General features: G+C 47.9%; 2 protein-coding genes and 1 long non-coding RNA gene across 11 annotated transcripts; 2 read left to right on the top strand and 1 right to left on the bottom strand.

Moving 5' to 3' along the window:
* Positions 1–667: 667 nt before the first annotated feature.
* On the top strand, positions 668–6,567 carry LOC136508599 (nucleobase-ascorbate transporter 3-like). 8 transcript variants are annotated; one of them, XR_010772042.1, is made up of 10 exons: positions 668–682; positions 810–1,204; positions 1,678–2,424; positions 2,664–2,755; positions 2,836–2,913; positions 3,034–3,270; positions 4,885–4,943; positions 5,524–5,708; positions 5,925–6,000; positions 6,270–6,567. XR_010772042.1 is itself a non-coding variant. In XM_066503310.1 (9 exons), the coding sequence occupies exons 2-5, from the start codon at positions 2,375–2,377 to the stop codon at positions 3,057–3,059; spliced, it is 246 nt and encodes an 81-aa protein (XP_066359407.1). In that variant the 5' UTR covers positions 748–1,204; positions 1,678–2,374; the 3' UTR covers positions 3,060–3,270; positions 4,885–4,943; positions 5,524–5,708; positions 5,925–6,000; positions 6,270–6,567. The 8 variants fall into 8 exon arrangements, 1 of the variants encoding a protein (XP_066359407.1); XR_010772047.1 differs by lacking the exon at positions 668–682 and having other exon boundaries at positions 749–1,204; positions 1,655–1,755; positions 1,956–2,424; XR_010772045.1 differs by lacking the exon at positions 668–682 and having other exon boundaries at positions 751–1,204; positions 1,678–1,755; positions 1,956–2,424.
* Positions 6,568–10,527: 3,960 nt separating this feature from the next.
* On the top strand, positions 10,528–17,619 carry LOC136508747 (uncharacterized). 2 transcript variants are annotated; one of them, XM_066503529.1, is made up of 5 exons: positions 10,528–11,521; positions 13,189–13,578; positions 13,715–14,980; positions 15,083–15,475; positions 15,631–17,619. In XM_066503529.1, the coding sequence occupies exons 1-5, from the start codon at positions 10,614–10,616 to the stop codon at positions 16,097–16,099; spliced, it is 3,426 nt and encodes a 1,141-aa protein (XP_066359626.1). In that variant the 5' UTR covers positions 10,528–10,613; the 3' UTR covers positions 16,100–17,619. The 2 variants fall into 2 exon arrangements, with proteins under 2 accessions (XP_066359626.1, XP_066359625.1); XM_066503528.1 differs by having other exon boundaries at positions 15,059–15,475.
* Positions 14,820–19,630, bottom strand: LOC136508748 (uncharacterized). The gene is made up of 4 exons (XR_010772107.1): positions 19,108–19,630; positions 18,952–19,016; positions 17,818–18,408; positions 14,820–14,956 (listed from the first exon to the last, which is right to left on the bottom strand). It is a non-coding gene; the product is annotated as an uncharacterized lncRNA (long non-coding RNA).
* Between the last annotated feature and the right edge of the window lie 211 nt (positions 19,631–19,841).

The raw sequence follows: 19,841 nt of genomic DNA, 5'->3' as shown, positions 1-19,841 counted from the left end.
TGTGTGACGAGCGATGGAGAGGATGGTTTGTCTTGCTGCTCGCCGTGACCGAGGAGACGCTGTGGTGGGCCGTTTATGGAGAAGGGGCAACGACAGGGGTACAGGTTCGATCAGCTGGTGGGTTACCAGTTATACGAAAGGGGCGGCTGTGATCAATTATCCTCGCCGTCGAGTGAGAAATGTATGGTCAAGGTTGATCGCTGTTGGAAGCTGTGGGCTTGCGCCGAAGAGCAAATTCCATCATGGAGAACCCTTTTTTTTTCCCTGAACAGAGTTTACAGAGCCGCATACTCCCCACCCCATCACACACATGCAATATGTAATAGGTAACATTATTACTATATGTACAATGATTTCTTCAGTATAGTTTATTGAACGGAGTGACGTAATTTAGGAATAATACCAATATATGTCGACTTTTTTTTAAAAAAATACAAATTATTTTAATGGATTCTAGACATCAGATAAATATGTGTCAAATTGTTCATAAATTATTCACAAATGTTCGATGTTCCAGGTCACGGGGTAGTACATGTTCTTGCGCTGCTGCACGCCATGGTTGTTCCGCACCGGCTGTGTGGCCGCCACCCGCGCCGCCCACTTGGTCCTTGCCGTGGCCGCTGCCTTCCTCTTGAGTTCGACGATGCCGCCGCCCCTTGCATCCTGGATCTGAACTCGATCGGTAATGCTGTCATTAAGACGTCCTAGCGATAGGACGCTACAGTTGTTGTGGGCTGTGACAGCCTGACGGCCCACTACGTCTTACCCTCACCATTTGCATTTACTAAATAAATAAAAAAATCCTCCAGAACGTTCGCAGCCACTCACGAGATCTCCACTCGCCGCCGAGACCGTGCCGCCACGGATTCCAACGGAGTCTACTGCGAACTCTCTCCCATAGGTAGCCGCCATGGCGGAGAACGCCCGACGCCGCCGAGGGCAGCCAGCCCGCGACCACCAAGGCTGCGGAGGTGCTGCTCCTGTACGGCGCTCAGCATCTGGCCGCCGTCCCCGCGGTGCGCCGCCTTGCGCAGATGCTCGTGGCGCCCAACATCCTCTCCCAGATCCACGGCGCCGTCACGGAGGCTGATGTCGGGCGTGCCGCCACGGCCATCGAGGCCGAGGACTTCGCCATCTCCTTGAAGTCCATCGTCGCTGAGTCCCTAGCCTCGTCGAGGAGGGGATACCCGCAGTTCCCTACCAGGTAGGCAATAGGCCTGCTCCTCCTCCATGGATTTGGATCCGAGCCCTCCTCTCTCCTCCTCCTGGGGTCAGATCTCGTTGTTGTTGGAATGAGATGTTTTGGATGTTGCAACAGATGATTTTCAGTTGTTGCAATGGTTCTTTTTTGTCTGTTGCAACAAGCGTTTTTCTGTTGTTGCAGTAGTAGTTCTTGAGATGTTGCGGGAGTTGCAACATCATTTTTTCGTTGTTTGGCAGTTCTTCGATGTTTGCAGTGGCAGTGTCCAGGGTTCCTGTGATCTCTAGAGGGTAAGATCTCGTCGTTGTTGCAGTGGGTTATTTTTAATGTTGCAGTGGGTTATTTTTAATGTTGCAGTAGTTGATTTTTTTTTCAGTTGTTGCAATGGTTTTTTTTGGGTTGTTGCACAAACGTTTTCGTGATGCTGCAATAGCAGTTCTAACTATATTGCAGTAGTCTTGTTTTCTTGTTTGCAGGAGCGGTTCTGTGGGGTGCGATTGGCGGTGGTGCTAGGGTCCGGCGAGGTTGCAGACTGGACGGATCCGCGTGCGTGGGTACTAGGGGCGGTCCCTTGCACGGGAAGTTGTTGATTTTTCTACCCCATCCTCGTAGGGGGCGGGCGGAGTCGAGTGGACGGGGGCGTCCGATGGGAGTCACTTCCATCGGACGTCCCAGCGCTAGAAGCGCCCGAACTCGATCGCTCGCCCCCTGCCGGATGCCTGTGCAGCGGCTGCAGCTGATGAGAATGTGCCAGGGTTCTACTTTGGGTGGTGGCGGAGGCCGGAGGGAGGCGCCACGGGGCGGCGGCGGAGGGAGCGTGAGCAACAGACATCCAAATCCACGGTCCAGCACGTCACACGTGTGAAATTAACGGCCAGAAAAACGGTTGCTAGGTTCAACCGGTTGTCCATTAGCAATCTTCTATTTTTTTCTTCGCCTGTTGATAATATACTTGCTTATGGTTTTATACAAACACAAAACATGCTGTTTCAATCTCTAGATATATCTTTTGTGTGTATTTTATAGAAAACCACAAAATCGTACCTACCTCCACCGAGCAATAGTTCTCTGTTGTGTGCCAAACACCATAAGTATATAGATGTGATGTGACCATTTCCTGTGCTTACAAAATTTGGGGCCTTCTAATAAAATGTTCTCAAGCAGGGTATTGGAATGTTCTTGGAGGGGATCTTTGGTGCTCCAGCAGGTTCATTCGTATCAGTGTAAATTAAATCCTTAGCTTTCCCCGTGTTTATGAGGGTTTTCATTCTAGATAAGATTCTAGTACCTTTAAAATTTGCACCTTGGTTCCTGAAATTTGTGTAGAAGTTTTAGGTTGAACCTAGAACATTCTACCCCAGAAGAATCAACTAAGATAAGAATATTTTATTATAAGACATGCTTAACCATTACTACTTGTTTTGAGAAAAATCTTATTTTCTTTTCCTTATCTTCAATGCAGTGAATTCATTGGCCTCCATGAGCTGACGAAAGTTGGAAGTAGAAGAGTCATCCAGATATCAGCCGGGTTTATGATATTCTTCTCCATATTTGGTATTTTATTTTTTTTCATTTGGTTGACAAGAGAGAATTTGCAACTCTTTTGCTCAAATTGTGAAGTCCTATTTTTGCAGGGAAATTTGGGGCCTTCTTTGCAGCAATTCCACTGCCAATCTTCGCAGCAATTTACTGCATCTTGTTTGGCATTGTAGGTGGGTCAAACTTCCTTCTCGTGTTTTTACATATTTGTATTGATGAAGTCTATAGAGGCAAAACTTAGTGCAGATTCATCATTCACAGACTAATTATCAGTGATTTTTTGTTGATATCAGCTATTGTGGGAGTCTCATTCATGTAGTTTGCCAACAAGAACTCGATGAGGAGCATACGCCAGGTTGTTGTGTTGTCAAATGGATTTTGCCATCAACACACATTCCTATCGTCTCTCGCTCTCTATCTCTCGCCAATACAGAGATAGGCGAAGGGAGTTATGAGAGACACGTTTCCTTGTTGATGGCGTCGATTTTGAGGCGGTCAAGGATGATAAGGTGGCAATTCTCAGGATGCATGTGAGTTCGTTTTGCTTCCTCTCAACTCAAGAAAAAGCACACATGCAATTCTCTAATATGTGTGTCACACACAAACAAGCACACACACATACATGGGTGTGTTAATTGTTTCACCGTGCGTGCTGTTTGGATTCACCAACTAAATTTTAGTTGGTTAAAATTTCAAAGCTAAACTTTAGCCAGCTAAAAATTCTCTCAGCTAAACTTTAGCTAGAGTGTTTGAATCCTCTGGCTAATAGACTCCTGTAAACTTTAGTGTGTTGAAACAACTAAACTTTAGGTGGTCTTTTAGCTAGGCTGTTTAGATCGTGCCTTGAAGCCACCTCCTCTTCATCTTCTTCCTACTCGAGTTTCATCTTCTTCCTCCTAGTGGTCCGCGACAAACAGAATCCCAGGAGGACCATCAAGCCATGTGCAGACATCCATCTATCCTGCCCCCTGGCCGCCATTTCTCTCTGCGCAGTCAAGACGTGCATACCAACTCACTCACCAACCAAGAGTGGAAGTGGAAACTGACGAGCTGACGAGATAGAGCGACAAAAAACTGACCCTTTCTGTCACCTTATAATCCCCCGCTCTGGCACTCCCCCTCCGCACTCTCCCCCCAAATCCTTCTCTGCGCTCCCTACCCTAATCCCTCCCCTGCCGTCGGCGCCCAGATCACACCCGCGCCTGCACCCGCGCCGATCGCCTCCGTGAGTGAGGTCCCGCACCGTCGCATCCCGCAGCGCAAGCTCCTCGGTCCGTCGCCGTCGCCTGAAGCACCTCCTGTAAGCGGCTAGCCGCTTGACGCCCCCAGGAGGAAGAGGCTCTTCGCTCTCGTAGTGTGTTCCGTGCTCCGACGACCATGGTGAACATCATCGACGCGAACCCGGCGGTGCCCGTGGACTTGCCCGAGGCCGCACCGGCGCACCCAGACCCCTCGTCGATCCCGCACAACACCTGGCGGCGCCTCGAGAGCGCTGCGCTCGGCGTGGTGAATAGGATCCAGCCCACCGTCACCCTCCGAGCACCACTCCGGCACAACTGACCCTTTCTCTCACATTAAAACCCCCCACTCCGGCGCTCCCCCTCCGCGCTCTCCCCAATCCTTCCTAGGATCCCTACCCTAATCCCTCCCCCACTGCCGGCGCCCAGATCACACCTTGTAGGGCTATGACTTAAAAGTGGGTATCCACCGTGATGGTTGTGTGAAGAAAATAAAAAGGATCCTACACAAGATTGATAGTAACGAAGAATAGTTTAAAAATGTAAATTTCTTTATTCTTTTGTTACATTTAATTTAATTTCCATATGTTCAACCACTCTGCTTTGTCTCCCCGTACGTTCTTTTCTCCCGATATGTGTGTGTGTGTGTGTGTATGTGCGTATTTTAGAAGTAGAGGAGTATCTTCTTCCTTCTCCTGCCTCCTATATTTTTTCTTAGCCGCTTGATAATAATCCTAGCTCAAACACAAAATCTATTGTTTCTCTCTAAATATATTATTTTTTGTGTGCACTTTATAGAAAACTACAAAGTCTTCCCTACATCCATCAAGCAATAGATGTGATGTGATGTGATAATTTCTTGTGCTTTCAAAATTTCGAGCCTTCTAATAAAATGTTCTCATGCAGGGTTTTGGAATGTTCTTGGAGGGGATCTTTGGTGCTCCAGCAGGTTCATCCGTATCCGTGTAAATAATCTTAGCGTTCTTTTCTATTTGTGAGGGTTTTATTCTAGATAAGATTCTGGCACCTTAACAATTTCCTGCTTAGTTTCTAAAAATGCTTGTAAAAGTTTTATGGTTGAACCTAGAACGTTCTATCCCGTAAGACTTAACTAACATAAGAATTTGTTATTAGAAGACATACTTAACCATTCAAGCGCTTCTTCTGAAAAAGTGTTCTTTTTTCATTTTTTTTCTTCAATGTAGTAAAAACATTAGCCTGCTTGGCTTACAAAAGTTGGAAGTAGGAGAGTGATCTAGATGTCAAGTAGGTTTATGATATTGTTCTCCATATTTGGTAATTTTTCATTTGGTTGCTAGGAGAGAATTTGCAACTCTTTTGCTCAAATTGTGAAGTCCTATTTTTGCAAGGCAATGCCTTGTTTGCATCAATTCCACTGCCAATCTTCGCAGCAATTTACTGCATCTTGTTTGGCATTGTAGGTGACTTCCTTCTTGTGTTTTACATAGTTGTATAGATGAGGCAAAACTTAGTGCAGATTTGTCATTCATAGACTAACTATCTGTGAATTGTTGTTGATGTCAGCTGCTGTTTGCCAACAAGAACTCGATGAGGAACATATGCCAGGTTGTCGTGTTGCCATCAACACAATCCCTATCATCTCTATCTCTCTCTCTCGCGAATACAGAGATAGACAAAGATAGAGACATGTTTCCTAGTTGATTTTGAGGCAGTCAAGGATGAGTAAGGTGGCAGTTCTCAGGATGCATGTGAGTTCGTTTTGCTTCCTCTAAACTCAAGAAAAAGCACATATGCAATTCTCTAAGATGTGTGTGTGTGTCACACACGCAGACACACATACATGCGTGTGTTAATCATTTCACCGTGCATGTGTCCGTTAGCTACCTAAACTTTAGCTAGGTGGATCCAAAAAAGCCCAAAATGGCTTGCTATTTTCTTAACTTTTTGTTTCTGTTTGTTTCTAGAGCTATGACTTGAAAGTGGGTATCCACTGTGATGGATGTGTGAAGGAAATAAAGAGGATCCTACACAAGATTGATGGTAACGAAGAAAGTTTAAAAAATATAAAATGCTTTAATCTTTTGTTACATTTTCATATGTTCAGCCACTCTACTTTGTCTTACCGTCCGTTCTTTTCTCCCGATATGTGTGTGAGTGAATTTGTGTGTGCATGTGTGTATTATTCCTTCTCATGTTCCATGCTTAGATTTTTATCAAGCAACAAGCAGCTTGACAATCATTTCACTGTTCAATTCTTCAGAAACGGCTTTGCTAATTTCTTAACATTTCCTCTCTCTATTTGTTCCCAGACATGCGACTTGAAAGTGGGCATCCACTGTGAAGGCTGTCTCAAGAAAGTTAAGAGGACGCACTCCAAGAAAAGCATAATCATGGTTGCAGCTTGGGGTCTTGTTTACATTGCTTCAAAGTTCCAAGTTTTTTCACTCTCTCCATCACATCGAATGTAGTGATACATGCATGCAGCAGTAAATGTAGATAAAAAAATAACTAATTACACAGTTTGATTGTAAATTACGAGACGAATCTTTTGACCCTAGTTAGTCCATGATTGGACAATGGGAGCGTTCGGCTGGTAGCCTTTGGGCTGATTTTGGATGGTTTTGGATGATTGAATAGTATTCTGTGAGAGGGAATAAGCTGAAACAAGCTGAAATAAGCGGAAACGAGCCGGGACATGACCAGCCGAACGCCCTAAATAATTATCAAATACAAACGAAAGTGCTACCGTGTCAAATTTTTCTAACTCTTGCAATCTAAACAAGGTCTGGAACACGATTTTCAGCCACCAATTTCACGCACACGGCACACGACAACACGAGGTTTCGTGGCAGCAACCTCCGTTTCGAGGCAAGGACGGCAGTGCAGCTGACAGAGGTGGCCAGCCACTGAAGAATCCCGACGACTAGCCTTTTTATCTGTAGGGCCATGTTTAGTTCCCTCAATTTTCAAACTTTGGCACTATGAAAAAGAAGATTTCCCGTCACATTAAACTTGCGGTACATGCATGGAGTATTAAATGTTGACGAAATCAAAAACTAATTGCACATTTTGGTTGTACTTTACGAGACGAACGTTTTGAGCCTAACTAGCCAATGTTTGACAATAATTCATAAATACAAACGAAATTACTACCGTGTTCCCGTCACATCGAACACTGTACAAACGACGAATCGGCCGGAACTAAACCCGGCCTAGGATGGAAAGCTGCGATGACTCTGGATCACGGGTCTCCGTCGGCATCTACTTGGCTGCTTCGCGCGCATGCAGCACTAACATGCCCGGCCGTCCTCTCCGACAGGCAAGAATCGCCAGACGAGAATCGCATTCACAAACGAGGGTCTCCGTCGGCATCTACTTGGCTGCTTCGCGCGCATGCAGCACTAACATGCCCGGCCGTCCTCGATTCCTCTGCCATCGCTGCGTGTGGCGTGGCAAGCCAGAGCCATGAGTCCAATGGCCCAGCCGTGTAGGGTGCACAGCTCCGGAAGGAACGCAGCAATGCAACGGACATTGCCCACACAGTCGAGTCAGTCAAGTTGATCGCGCGTAGCAGAGACGCCCCACCGCCGAGTCACAAAGTCGGCCGGAGCAGAGAGCAGACAAGAGCAGCAATATAATGCATGGTACTAGTGCACATGGCTTGCTAGTCGGCTAGACTAGCCGCAACTCCCTCCCATTGAGTTTGTCACCTTGATTTTCGTACCGTCTTCTTTAATCATTCGTCTTATTCAAATTTTTTATATAAATAATATTTATTTTGTTATGACTTATTTTATCGCCAGTGATACTTTACTATTAATTAATTTATTTTATTATTTGTATAAAACTTTTGAATAAGACGGATGGTCAAAAATAAAGTCTTAAAGTCAAAAACGACAAATTTAATGGCACGAAGGGAGTAGTATGCAACCGCGGCAGTCAGTGCTGATAATCATCGTACCTGTCCTCCGCACCAGTAGTGGCGCGTCTTGTTATTTGAGAATAATAGCTAGGCCTTGTTTAGTTCAAAACTTTGGAGGCGCCAAAAATACTGTAGCACTTTCGTTTGTATTTGTCAATTATTGTCCAACCATTGACTAATTAGGCTCAAAAGATTCGTCTCGTAAATTAGACGTAAACTGTGTAATTAGTTATTTTTTTACCTATATTTAATACTCCATGCATGTGTCAAAGATTCGATGTGATGGGGATGTGATAGGGAATCTTGTGCACTTTTTGGATTTGGAGGGAACTAAACAAGGGCTTAGCGAGCCAGAGCCATGAGATCAATTAATCATGCTAGATCCCAAGGATAATATCAAAGAAAGGCTAGAGGTTTAGTTTTTGCAGAAAAGCAATTCTATATGCAGTGAAACACCTATGTGTGTCACCTTTTTTAGGAAATAGTTTTGGAAAAAAAAACCCTCAGCTCTATACAAATAAGTGGGGTTGTTGGCCCAGTGGGAGAATCAATTCATCATCCTAGTTCGCAAGTTTTATTGCTGTGCTGGTAGCCTGGTAGGCCACCAACTCATGGCGTATCGTCGGTATTTCCAAAACCCGGGCATACAACCCACGCAGCTCACACATCTTGGAGACTTGACTAAGGTACCTCCCGGCAGTAACACTTTGGTATCTGCTCTAAGGTACCCCATAACCCGTCAAAATAGATTTTCTTCCCACCCAATTTTCATTAACACCTTCCCACCCATTTTCACTTACACACGCATACTCCAAGAGTCGCTCACATGTTTTCCAAAGAGGTGTGATTCCATATTATTGATGCCGAACTGGGTCTCTACACCAGTAAGGAGCTAGATCGCTTGATGCAGGGCCAAGCCGACTCGGAGGTGGGCCAGCACCTTGGGTTTACCCGCACCTGGGCCTTGTGCCTCTAGTGATGAGCGCGATACGCGAAACACGTCACCGGAGGAGACTCGCCGGCCGGGAGCGCGATACGAAAGACACACAGACGAGGTCTCTTGGACCCTGAAACTCCACACGCCCGTGAGGGACCTCGCCGGGCGTGCAGTGACTATGGGCTGCTTTAGTTGGCCTGACCGCTCTAGAGCATCGTCGTCGTCGATCCACAGTACATGCAGCACCGACGAAGAACAAGGAGAAGAGATAGGTAGGGAAAAAAAAGAACAAAGAGAGGTAGTAGATGTGTTTTTTGACGATCGGGAGTTAGATTCCTCAATTGGCCATGATCTTCTCGTCTATATAGAGGGAGTATTCTTATCTCAGTAATCTCCAAGTTTCCCTCACAAAAATAGATTAAAACAAATTTCTGTTGTGTGCCCGCGCCGATCGCCTCCGTGAGTGAGGTCCCGCCCCGCCCCGTCCTGCAGCGCAAGCTCCTCGGTCCGTCGCTGTCGCCTGAAGCCCTTGTACCACAGGCCACAGCGCATCACGCCCCGCCGTGTCGCGCTGCTCCGCCAGGTCCCGTGCGGTCGCTTGGCCAGGGTTCCACTGAGCCTGCAACTTCTCTGCCTGTGGAGTAGTGCATGCAGCTTGCTGCTTTGTAGGTGAAGGGACAGGCTGCCCCGATCTAATCAGTAGCCCCTATGTATTCATTCCTTTAATTACATGTTATTATACCATATTTTACTACTTATAATTATGTGTAAATTTTATGTTCAATTGGTGTAAATTGAAATGGTCAGAATTACTCGAACTGTTATCTAATCTTTTTCTTCGATTTGTTTTTCTGTTTTCCCCTTTCAAATATTTCAATTTGCCTTACATAGAAATAATCTGGTTATTTTTTTTGTTTAAAATTGTTATTTGGATTTTTTTTCCATTGCATCCGTATCCAATGGTTAGAGAATCGAGTGCTGGATGCATTAGGAACACTCGATTTTTGTTCTGCACTCAATGGAGTGTTTTGGCGGCCGTGTGCACCTGCGACTCCCCAAGTGTTTTCAAGTCCTTTGTTACTAAGGTGATAGATGGATCTGGCAAATTTGTTTGTATTTTTGTATTTTTTTTCCTATGAACATCTTCCTATTTGCCTTTCATAGAAAATGATCTGAATAATTTGTTTCTATTTTTTTCCATTGAATATCTTCCTATTTGCCTTTCATATAAAATGATTTGATTAATTTGTTTGTGCTTTTGTATTTTTTGCCTACTCCCCGAACGAGGAGTAGGCAGCCTACAAATTTCTCTAGAAAGAGCAGTTATGTGTTCAATTTGTGTAAATTGACTATTTGTAAATGAAAATGATCCAAATTACTCGAACAATTATCTGATCATTTTTTTTCTTTTTTTTTTATTTTCTGTATGTTTTATTTGGTTTCTCTTTGAAAATTTTCAATTTGATTTTTATAGAAATAATCTGGTAATTTTTTGTTTGTTTAATATTTTTGTACTATCTGTATCTTTTTGTGGTTCATTTTTATAGATCCGACGGTTCCAGCGTTATGATAATCGAGTGACGCAGGGGTCAAAATCACTCGATTTTTGTCCGTTTATCAAGTGTTGCAGACCCATCCAACACTCGAGTGTCCCACACCCTTAAATCACCCCTCATTCATTCCTCCCCCACCGCGAGCTTGCCGAGCTCATCTCCACTCCTTCCCTAGACCCAGCAGGCCCGAAGAAGACGCGAGGCGCACGAGCAAGCCCGTGCGACAAGAGAGCTAGGCAAGATGATGGCATTCATGAAGCAGTGGGCGACCCAGGCCATCTCAACGGGATTGCTCTGGGGGCCGGTGGTGGCATACTATTTTCCGCGGGGTCGGTCCAGTATGTACTTCAACAAGCACCTCCGGCGATATGCGAGGCGGCTGGTCCCGTTTCTGGACCCGTTCGTCACAATCGACTTCCACTCCAGCAACAACGCCTACAAGGAAGTGGAGGCGTACCTCACCAAGGTGTGCACTCGGGACGCGCACGCATTCTGCGCCGAGGGCACCGTCGAGGGCTGCAGCGGCTTCTTGCTCCGCCTCGGCGAGGGGCAGGAGGTGACCGACGACTTCCAAAGCGTCACCGACGACTCCCAACGCGTCACCGTGTGGTGGTGGTCGACGACGACGAAAACCACCACCGGCTGGGGGGACACTCCTTGCTTCCGCCTGATGTTCCCCCAGCAGCACCGGGAGTTGATCCTGGACGAGTACCTGCCGCACGTCCGCCAAACTGGCCGTGAGAATCTGTTCGTCACTATCGACATCGTCGAGCAGGACAAGAACTCCACACACACTCGTGACCTTAAATTCAGCGAGGCCTTCGAGGAGGTGAAGGCGTACCTGAATTCAGCATGCTCGCGGGACGCGCACAACCTCTACGCCGATGGCACCGTCAGGGGCGACAGCTTCTTGTTCAGCCTCCGCAAGGGGGAGGAGGTGTCCCACATCTTCGAGGGCGTCAAATTGCGGTGGTCGTCGCCGAAAAGCACCGACGACTATGGGAGCACTACCTGCTTCCGCCTCGTGTTCCCCCAGCAGGAGCGGACGTTGATCCTGGACGAGTACCTACCGCACGTCCGCCGACAAGGCCGCGACATCATTAGCGGCAAGCGAGGCAAGAAGCTCTACAGCAACAGAAGATCCAGCGAGTAAGTTCGTTATTACACTCAATGTTCGTCTATCTCGTATCGGTTTTAAAGGTCGTTCTGGCGCAAGTGACGAGTTGTGGAAAGGAACTCGTCGTGTGTAGGTAGGACTGTTTTGGACGACGATGCCCCTGCATGCGTGCTCCGTCTCCCGCGCCGAGTAAATACCCTGCAGCCGCTCCCATGCAAAATAAACCAGCTGAACGGCAAGAATCGCGTCCACCAATATCTAAATAGTATTTAGAGCACCGGCGGATAGAGCACTGGCTCCGGCGAATCCTCCTGTAACCGTAAGAGGCAATTCCCTCAACCATAAACCGGTTCCCTCAATTATTTACTGTCCCGTGGCTGGGTTACGCTAGCAGTCATCGCCAGAGTCGGACGGAGCTCCGCCGGCGAGCCTAAGGTTATATATATATATATAACACACACACATGACACATATACAACCGGGTTTTGCTACACACGTTGCGAAATATAATATAGGGGTTGTAGCTGCGCACCCACCAGCTACCGCATGAAAATTTATTCCTAGGTTTTATCGAGTAGTAATAATCACGTAATTTTTTTTGAAATCAAGTAATAATTTATTACTAGTTTTTATCAAGCAATAAACTTACTCAATAAAAATAGGAATAAATACTACTTAATTTCGCAGGGTAGTAATTTTCTTTTATTTCCTGAAATCAAGTAGTAATTTTTTTGAGTCGTGAGGGAGCTCAGGGTGGATGGAGGGCGCCGCCCCTAGGGATCCCTTGCTGCTTGCTCGAGCTCTGACCGAGGGGGATAGGGGAGGAATCCGCACGATGGACCACGCCGATGACGGATGTGGAGAGGATGGGCCGCCGCCACGCGATGCAGTGGTGGAGGAGCTGCGCGCCGCAGGGGTGGTGGAGCGTGCCGCCGTCTCCATGGACGCCTAAGAGTGGGAGGAGACGAGATGCGCCGTCGTGGTGGGGGAGGAAACCTGCTCCATGGACCGCCGCCGCCGGATGTGGAGGGGATGGGCCGCCGCCGCCACCTCCATATCCCACGCGCTCGTGCTCCATGGATCCGGAGTGGGGTGTGGAGGAGGCTCGCCGGGGGTGGGAGGCGTGCCGAGGGAGGAGCCGCGCCGTAGATGGGAGAGAGGCCGCCAAGGGTAGGGATGCGCGCCGCCTCGAGCCGCCTCCATGGGCGCGGGGTCGGAGGTGAGGGAGGGAGCGGTGTCGGAGGTAGGTGCCGTGGTGGGGGAGGCACGCCGCCGGGGTAGGTCCCGAGTGCCGCCGTGGGTAGGGGTCGCGCGCCGCCATGGCTGGTAGGGAGCGCGTCGGGTAGGGGAGCGCGCGTGGGGAGATGCGCCGCTTGGACTCGGGAAGCTTGGTGCGGAGTCGGTCACGGGAGGCCGCGGGTGGGAGAGGGGGCGTGGCGTGTGGGAGGCGCCAGTTTAGTGACTGAGGGGCGGGCCCTGCGGGTGGGTGCGCAGCTACACCCACTATCGACGGGTGGGTGCGCAGGAAAACCCCTACGCAGAAAATCCACACCCATATATAATATACAAAGTGAATTTAATTACACGGGTGTTTTCTATTTCCCTTGGGAGGTTAGCTGTATATATAAACTAATAACGTTTTCGATGCTGCTTCCTATTAATCCATGCTATCAAATATGCTTTCGCTTTGTGACACAAGTTCGTGGAGCCACATTGACTTTGAGCATCCAACCACCTTTGACACCCTCGCGATGCACCCAAACAAGAAGCACAAGATCATGGAGGATCTGGACAACTTCCGCCGAAACAAGGACTACTACCGCAGCATCGGAAAGCCATGGAAGCGCGGCTACCTCCTCTTTGGCCCACCAGGCACAGGCAAATCCACAATGATTGCCGCCATGGCCAACTACCTCAACTATGACATCTACGACATGGAGCTTACATCAGTGTCGAAGAACAGCGACCTCCACAGTCTCCTCGTCGTGATACCAGGCAAGTCAATCATCGTCTTCGAGGATATAGATTGCTGCTTCGATGATGTCACCAGCCAGCGAAGCAACCAAGAGGGGCGGAGCACATTGTCGAGGTCAGCTTACTCGAACATTACTGGTGTCATTAGCTACACTTACATATAGTGTTGTCATCTGCTATCTATAATTGAAATGTTACAAGTATTAACACCAAGTCGTTGGCGTCACCTGACCACAATGGTTGTATACCAGGTACTGCGACGACGACGACGACGACGACGACGACAAAGACAAATCTAAATCTAAATCTAAATCTAAATCTAAAGTGACGCTGTCCGGCCTGCTCAACTTCATTGATGGTATCTGGTCTGCTCAAACTGGTGAGCGGATCATCGTGTTCACGACCAACTTTCCGGAGAAGCTCGACCAGGCTCTGATCCGGAGTGGGCGGATGGACATGCACATCGAGATGTCCTACTGCTGCTTCGAGGCGTTCCAGACGCTAGCCATGAACTACCTTGGCGTTGGAGAACACCCTCTGTTCCACAGGGTCGAGGAGCTATTGCAGGTGGTGGAGATCACTCCAGCCGACGTTGCCGAGTGCTTCCTTCGGTCCCGGACTGACTTCGCAGGCTCCGACCGTGGTGTGGAGATGGAGACATGCATCGGGCGCCTGATCGACGAACTCGAGAAGAAGGCTGCAGAGCCAAAGAAGCGGCGGCGGCTGGTCCAGTTTCTGGACCCGTTCGTCACAATCGACATCGTCAGCAACAAGTCTTCCACACTTGGCGAGGAATCTCGCCAGTCCAGCAACAACGCCTACAAGGAAGTGGAGGCGTACCTCACCAAGGTGTGCACTCGGGACGCGCACGCATTCTGCGCCGAGGGCACCGTCGAGGGCTGCAGCGGCTTCTTGCTCCACCTCCGCGAGGGGCAGGAGGTGACCGACGACTTCCGAGGCATCACCGTGTGGTGGTTGCCGACGACGACGAAAACCACCACCGGCCAGGGGGACACTCCTATTCCCTGCTTCCGCCTAATGTTCCCCCAGCAGCACCGGGCGTTGATCCTGGACGAGTACCTGCCGCACGTCCGCCAAACTGGCCGTGAGAATCTGTTCGTCACTATCGACATCGTCGAGCAGGACAAGCACTCCATACACACTAGTGACCTCAAATTCAGCGAGGCCTTCGAGGAGGTGAAGGCGTACCTGAATTCAGCATGCTCGCGGGACGCGCACGACCTCTACGCCGATGGCACCGTCAGGGGACACAGCTTCTTGTTCAGCATCCGCAAGGGGGAGGAGGTGGCCGACAGCTTCAGCGGCGTCACCTTGCGGTGGTCGTCGCCGAAAAGCACCATCGACTATATGAGCACTACCTGCTTCCGCCTCGTGTTCCCCCAGCAGCACCGGGCGTTGATCCTGGACGAGTACCTACCGCACGTCCGCCGACAAGGCCGCGACATCATTAGCGGCAAGCGAGGCAAGAAGCTCTACAGCAACAGAAGATCCAGCGGGTAAGCTCCTTCGTTATTATTACACTAATGTAATATGCTTTCGATGCTGCATGCTTCCTATTAATCCATGGTAACCAGTATGCTTTCGCTTTGTGACACAAGTTCGTGGAGCCACATTGACTTTGAGCATCCAACCACCTTTGACACCCTCGCGATGCACCCAAACAAGAAGCGCAAGATCATGGAAGACCTGGACAACTTCCGTGGAAACAAGGACTACTACCGCCGCATCGGAAAGCCATGGAAGCGCGGCTACCTCCTCTATGGCCCACCAGGCACAGGCAAATCCACAATGATCGCCGCCATGGCCAACTACCTCAACTATGACATCTACGACATGGAGCTTACATCCGTGTCGAACAACAGCGACCTCCGCAGTCTCCTCGTCAAGATACCAGGCAAGTCAATCATCGTCTTTGAGGATATAGACTGCTGCTTCGATGATGTCACCGGCCAGCGAAGCAACCATGAGGGGCGGAGCGCATCGTCATGGAGGTCAGCTTACTCGAACATTACTGGTGTCATTATTAGCTACTTACATAGTGTTGTCATCTGCTATCTATCAATAATTGAAATGTTACAAGTATTAATTAACACCAATTCGTTGGCGTCACCTGAACTGACCCCAATAGTGGTTGTATATATACCAGGTACTGCAACGACAAAGACAAATCTAAAGTGACGCTGTCCGGCCTGCTCAACTTCATTGATGGTGTCTGGTCTGCTCAAACTGGTGAGCGGATCATCGTGTTGACGACCAACTTTCCAGACAAGCTCGACCAGGCACTGATCCGGAGTGGGCGGATGGACATGCGCATCGAGATGTCCTACTGCTGCTTCGAGGCGTTCCGGACGCTAGCCAAGAACTACCTTGGCGTTGAAGCACACCCTCTGTTCCAAAGGGTCGAGGAGCTATTGCAGGTGGTGGAGATCACTCCAGCCGACATTGCCGAGTGCTTCCTTCAGTCCCAGTCCCAGACTGACATCGCAGGCTCCGACGACCGTGGTGTGGAGACATGCATCGGGCACCTGATCGACGAACTCGAGAAGAAGGCTGCACTCAACGAACTCGAGAAGAAGGCTGCACAGCCACAGCCAAAGAAGCGCCAGCGGCAGTGATACTAATTGGCAGGGTAGCTGTGTGGCTAATGGAGGAACGTCGTTAGGCACCGGGGCCTGTGACGGAGGCAGAGGAGGCCGTGCTGTTCACTGAAGAAAGGTGTTTGGCGTTCCATGAGAAACTCTATCGAATAAGTGTAGTAGCCGTGTAATTTATCATTTATTTTGATGTAGCTTGCTTTATCATTGAATAGATTTAAGTGTAACTTTTATTTTTTTCAAGATGTACTAATCTTTTAACTAGTATATTGCCCGTGCTAATGCTACGATGATAAACCATGTTGACATCTTAAAAGAAAGCAGCACCATGTAAATAATAATTTAGTCTTAGTTTAGTTCCTAAAATATTTCCAAAAACAGCGCAAAAAATTCAATGTTGATACAATTAACATCCGATGCATCAGGTATTTATCCACGTAATGGATGAGTAATCTGCCACTTTCCATATCTTGAATCATACAGGTGGATATTTAACCTTGGCCATGCCCATCTGCGGGAGCTTGGCCTCAAAGCCAATGGACAAGATGATATGCAAAAATTTTAGAGTTGATAACATTGTACCTTTGGGTGTTATAGCCCTCCAGCAGCTCTGTTTCTTATTAGATTGCTTATTGGTTATCTGGTCTCTAGGTTTCAATGTGATAGTAGATTCAGACAAGCTAAGATATGAAGGAACAAAATCAGGTGTGCCAGCAGCCTTTGTTTCGTTTGATAGATGCTGTGGCATTCTTCTTCCTTACAATTAAGAGGTTGATAGATGCAGGCCATTCATTAAATCATTCATCCAAAGGTTTCTTCCTGGAATTGCTTTGAAGATCTTCCTTATAGTGCTTCTAACTATACTGATGTTTAGGTCTAAATTTGAAGGACTGATATCACAGTCATATTTGGAGAGGCGATATGACTGTAAGTATTACATATTCTTGTTCTTCAATATATTTCTAGGGAGCGTAATTGCAGGACTTGCTCTGAATCATGACATTTTATACAGTATAGGGATAATGTTATTGCTCGGTAGATCAAGTGGCACAGGACATACTCATTTGCACGGCATTACATGTTTCTGATAATCTATTCCTTGAATTCTCTTAATGAAATTTAGAAATGGCGGCCATGATTTCTGGAATGTCTAAATTGCTTATTTCTGCAGCATACCAAGGATCATTGGTGACTCCATACCGATGAAGCCAACTTTTCTCATAATATATGTAATCGTTGATGGTTGGATTGGAATAGCTGGTGAAACATTGACACCGAAGCCGTTACTATTCTTCCACCTGAAGAACTTTTTCCTGGTCAAAACTGGAAAGGACAGAGAAGAGGCAATGGATCCAGCAGTATCGCTTTGACTCAAGCGAACCTAGAATACAACTATACTTCTTGCTTGGCCTTATATGCTGCAGTGACACCATCCTTGCTTCCTTTCATGTTGGTGTTCTTTGGGTTCGCATATGTTGTCTTCCGCCACCAGGTACCGAACCCCTCTTGAGAGTTTACTGATCGTCAAAGTCAAAGTCAAACCCACTGGGGGTATTCAGATGATTCGGAATTAGTTGTCTGATTTGAGTCTTGTTTGCTTGTGTTATTAGATAATGTCTACAATCAGCAATATGAGAGGATGCCCAAATGGGTGGGGCAACCATGGTTTCCTTCAGTACAGCAGTACACAAAAATTAGAGTATATTTTCAGTCGGGTGAGAAGAGAGGTCATGACTCACCTTCGTAGCCTGGAAGAGAGGAATTGCAACCAGGTGAGGGCAGCAGCCCAAAATCTCCACCAGCAGGCCAGCACGCCCCAGCAGCCAGCAGACTCACATGCCCAAAAAATCGCCACAGCACGTAACAACAGGCAACAGAGTTTAAATTTAGTAATCCATCCAATAAATAAAGGAGGAATATTCTTATGTTCATTTGTTCAAAATTAACAAAAACCAAGCTCTAATACGAAGCATAACTGACTGCAGCTATATCTGAACTTTGTTGATCATATTTTACTAATCAGAGAGTGAGAGTGAAATGTTGACGGACATGCACAAGTGCCTAGCAAGAATGAAAACCAGTATACTACTATAATTGTATCTTTTGTGCTACTCTTATCTACATGGAAAAAATTTCTCATATTAATATCAAAAGAAAGATAAACAGTGCTAGGGGGACCATCTCACCTAGGAGATATTTAGCTATCCATGAAATTCAGTTCAGCATGTCAGCATGTTGTGGTGCGCCGCCATGGCTGAAGGCAGCTGCTAGCTCCCAGCTCCAGCTGGGCTACTATCAGGGCCGTACTTGTCAAACAAACCCTCACATATCTGCAACATTCAAGAGAAGCCTATCAGGGCTATAATGCCACAGGGAGAAAAACAAGGCATAAATCGGAAGGTATAATTCAGAGAATCAAAACCAAGTCATTTTCTTGAATTAATAACCAAACAGGATGTTGACATGTTATTTAGAAACCATGGAGATGAATTATCTCAATAAAGATGCCTTCAGTCATTCCCTAGCTAGCAGTCATGTCTCATCAGACAAGAATATTTTTATGCAAAATTTTATCTGGAGAGTGGACATACATATCAGAGAAAAATCTTACTGAAATATCTAGATACTTCTTTTCACACATCCATATAAGAGTCAGCTCATTCAGATATATATAAAATATATTTTGTACATGCACTGGCTAGTGAACATATTACATAATATGACAAAAGGAAAGTACTTGCCACTTTGCCAGAGGTGTAGCAAGCAGCGACAGGGCAAATAAACTAATAAAGGATTCAAAATCCTGATTATGCTTGTGACCAAAATAACTGAGTTCAGGTCAGGGCGAAAATTGCCAAGCACATTTCACATACCACAGCACAGGCTCCTCCACGAACTGACATCAGCGAGTCCCTCAGGCTCGTTACCTCCTTGTAATCTTGCACAACCAATCCCATGTTGCAGGTCAACAAAGAGTTCAAATTTTGGGCGAACGTTGATATTGCAAAATTTCATCTCAGCCTTGGTACCTCAAATTGGGCGGACACGGCGAGCTGCTGCTTTAGCATGGCGTACTTCGGGCTCCTCATCAGCAGCGACGCGACCGCCTTTTCCTTCTTCTCCATCTGCACCTCCACCTCCGTGGATGCCAGCGCCGGCGCCGGCACCACCCACGTGCCCTTCCCCGCCGTCCCCAGCAGGGCGTAACCGCCGCCGCCCCGCGCAACCCTAGCCCCTCGGCCGGGCGGCTGCGGCGGCGAGAGTAGCCGCCGAGGTCTCGGCCGGGCGTCGTAGGTGGCCTGCACGCGCCGAGGACTGCGGCCGGGCGGCGCGCGGCGACCGGCAGGCGGGGCAGGAGGGTGAGAAGGGGAGGGGCGAAGATCCGGGCCGCCGCGCGAGGGGAGAAGTGGGGCGGGGCGGCGGCTTGGAGGCGCTGGCATCGGAGAGACGAGAGAGGTCGTGTGTGAAGGAGAAATTTCAATACTTAGCGCTCAATTCGCGCGCCTCGCAAGATTTAGCACTCAATTCATCCGCCTTTCAAAAAAAATAGGACTGAGTATGCGAATTCCTTCAAGATTTAGGATTTTGGCCAGTTTATCTTGTTTTCACTTTTCTTTTAATCTTTCCACCTCTCCCGGTCACCTAAAAAGACTAGACTGTCCCTGGCTCCTTGGGACATATCTCTATGTTCCGACGCGAGAAAAGGAAGAGAAGAGAGCGACGCCGCCCACCCGTGCTCCGCCGCCCTCCCCCTCCCCTCCGC

This window comes from Miscanthus floridulus, chromosome 15 (assembly GCF_019320115.1).
Source record: "Miscanthus floridulus cultivar M001 chromosome 15, ASM1932011v1, whole genome shotgun sequence".
Lineage (NCBI taxonomy): Eukaryota > Viridiplantae > Streptophyta > Magnoliopsida > Poales > Poaceae > Miscanthus > Miscanthus floridulus.
Note: the sequence above shows the minus strand (reverse complement) of the source record. Positions and strands in the feature narration are given on the sequence as shown.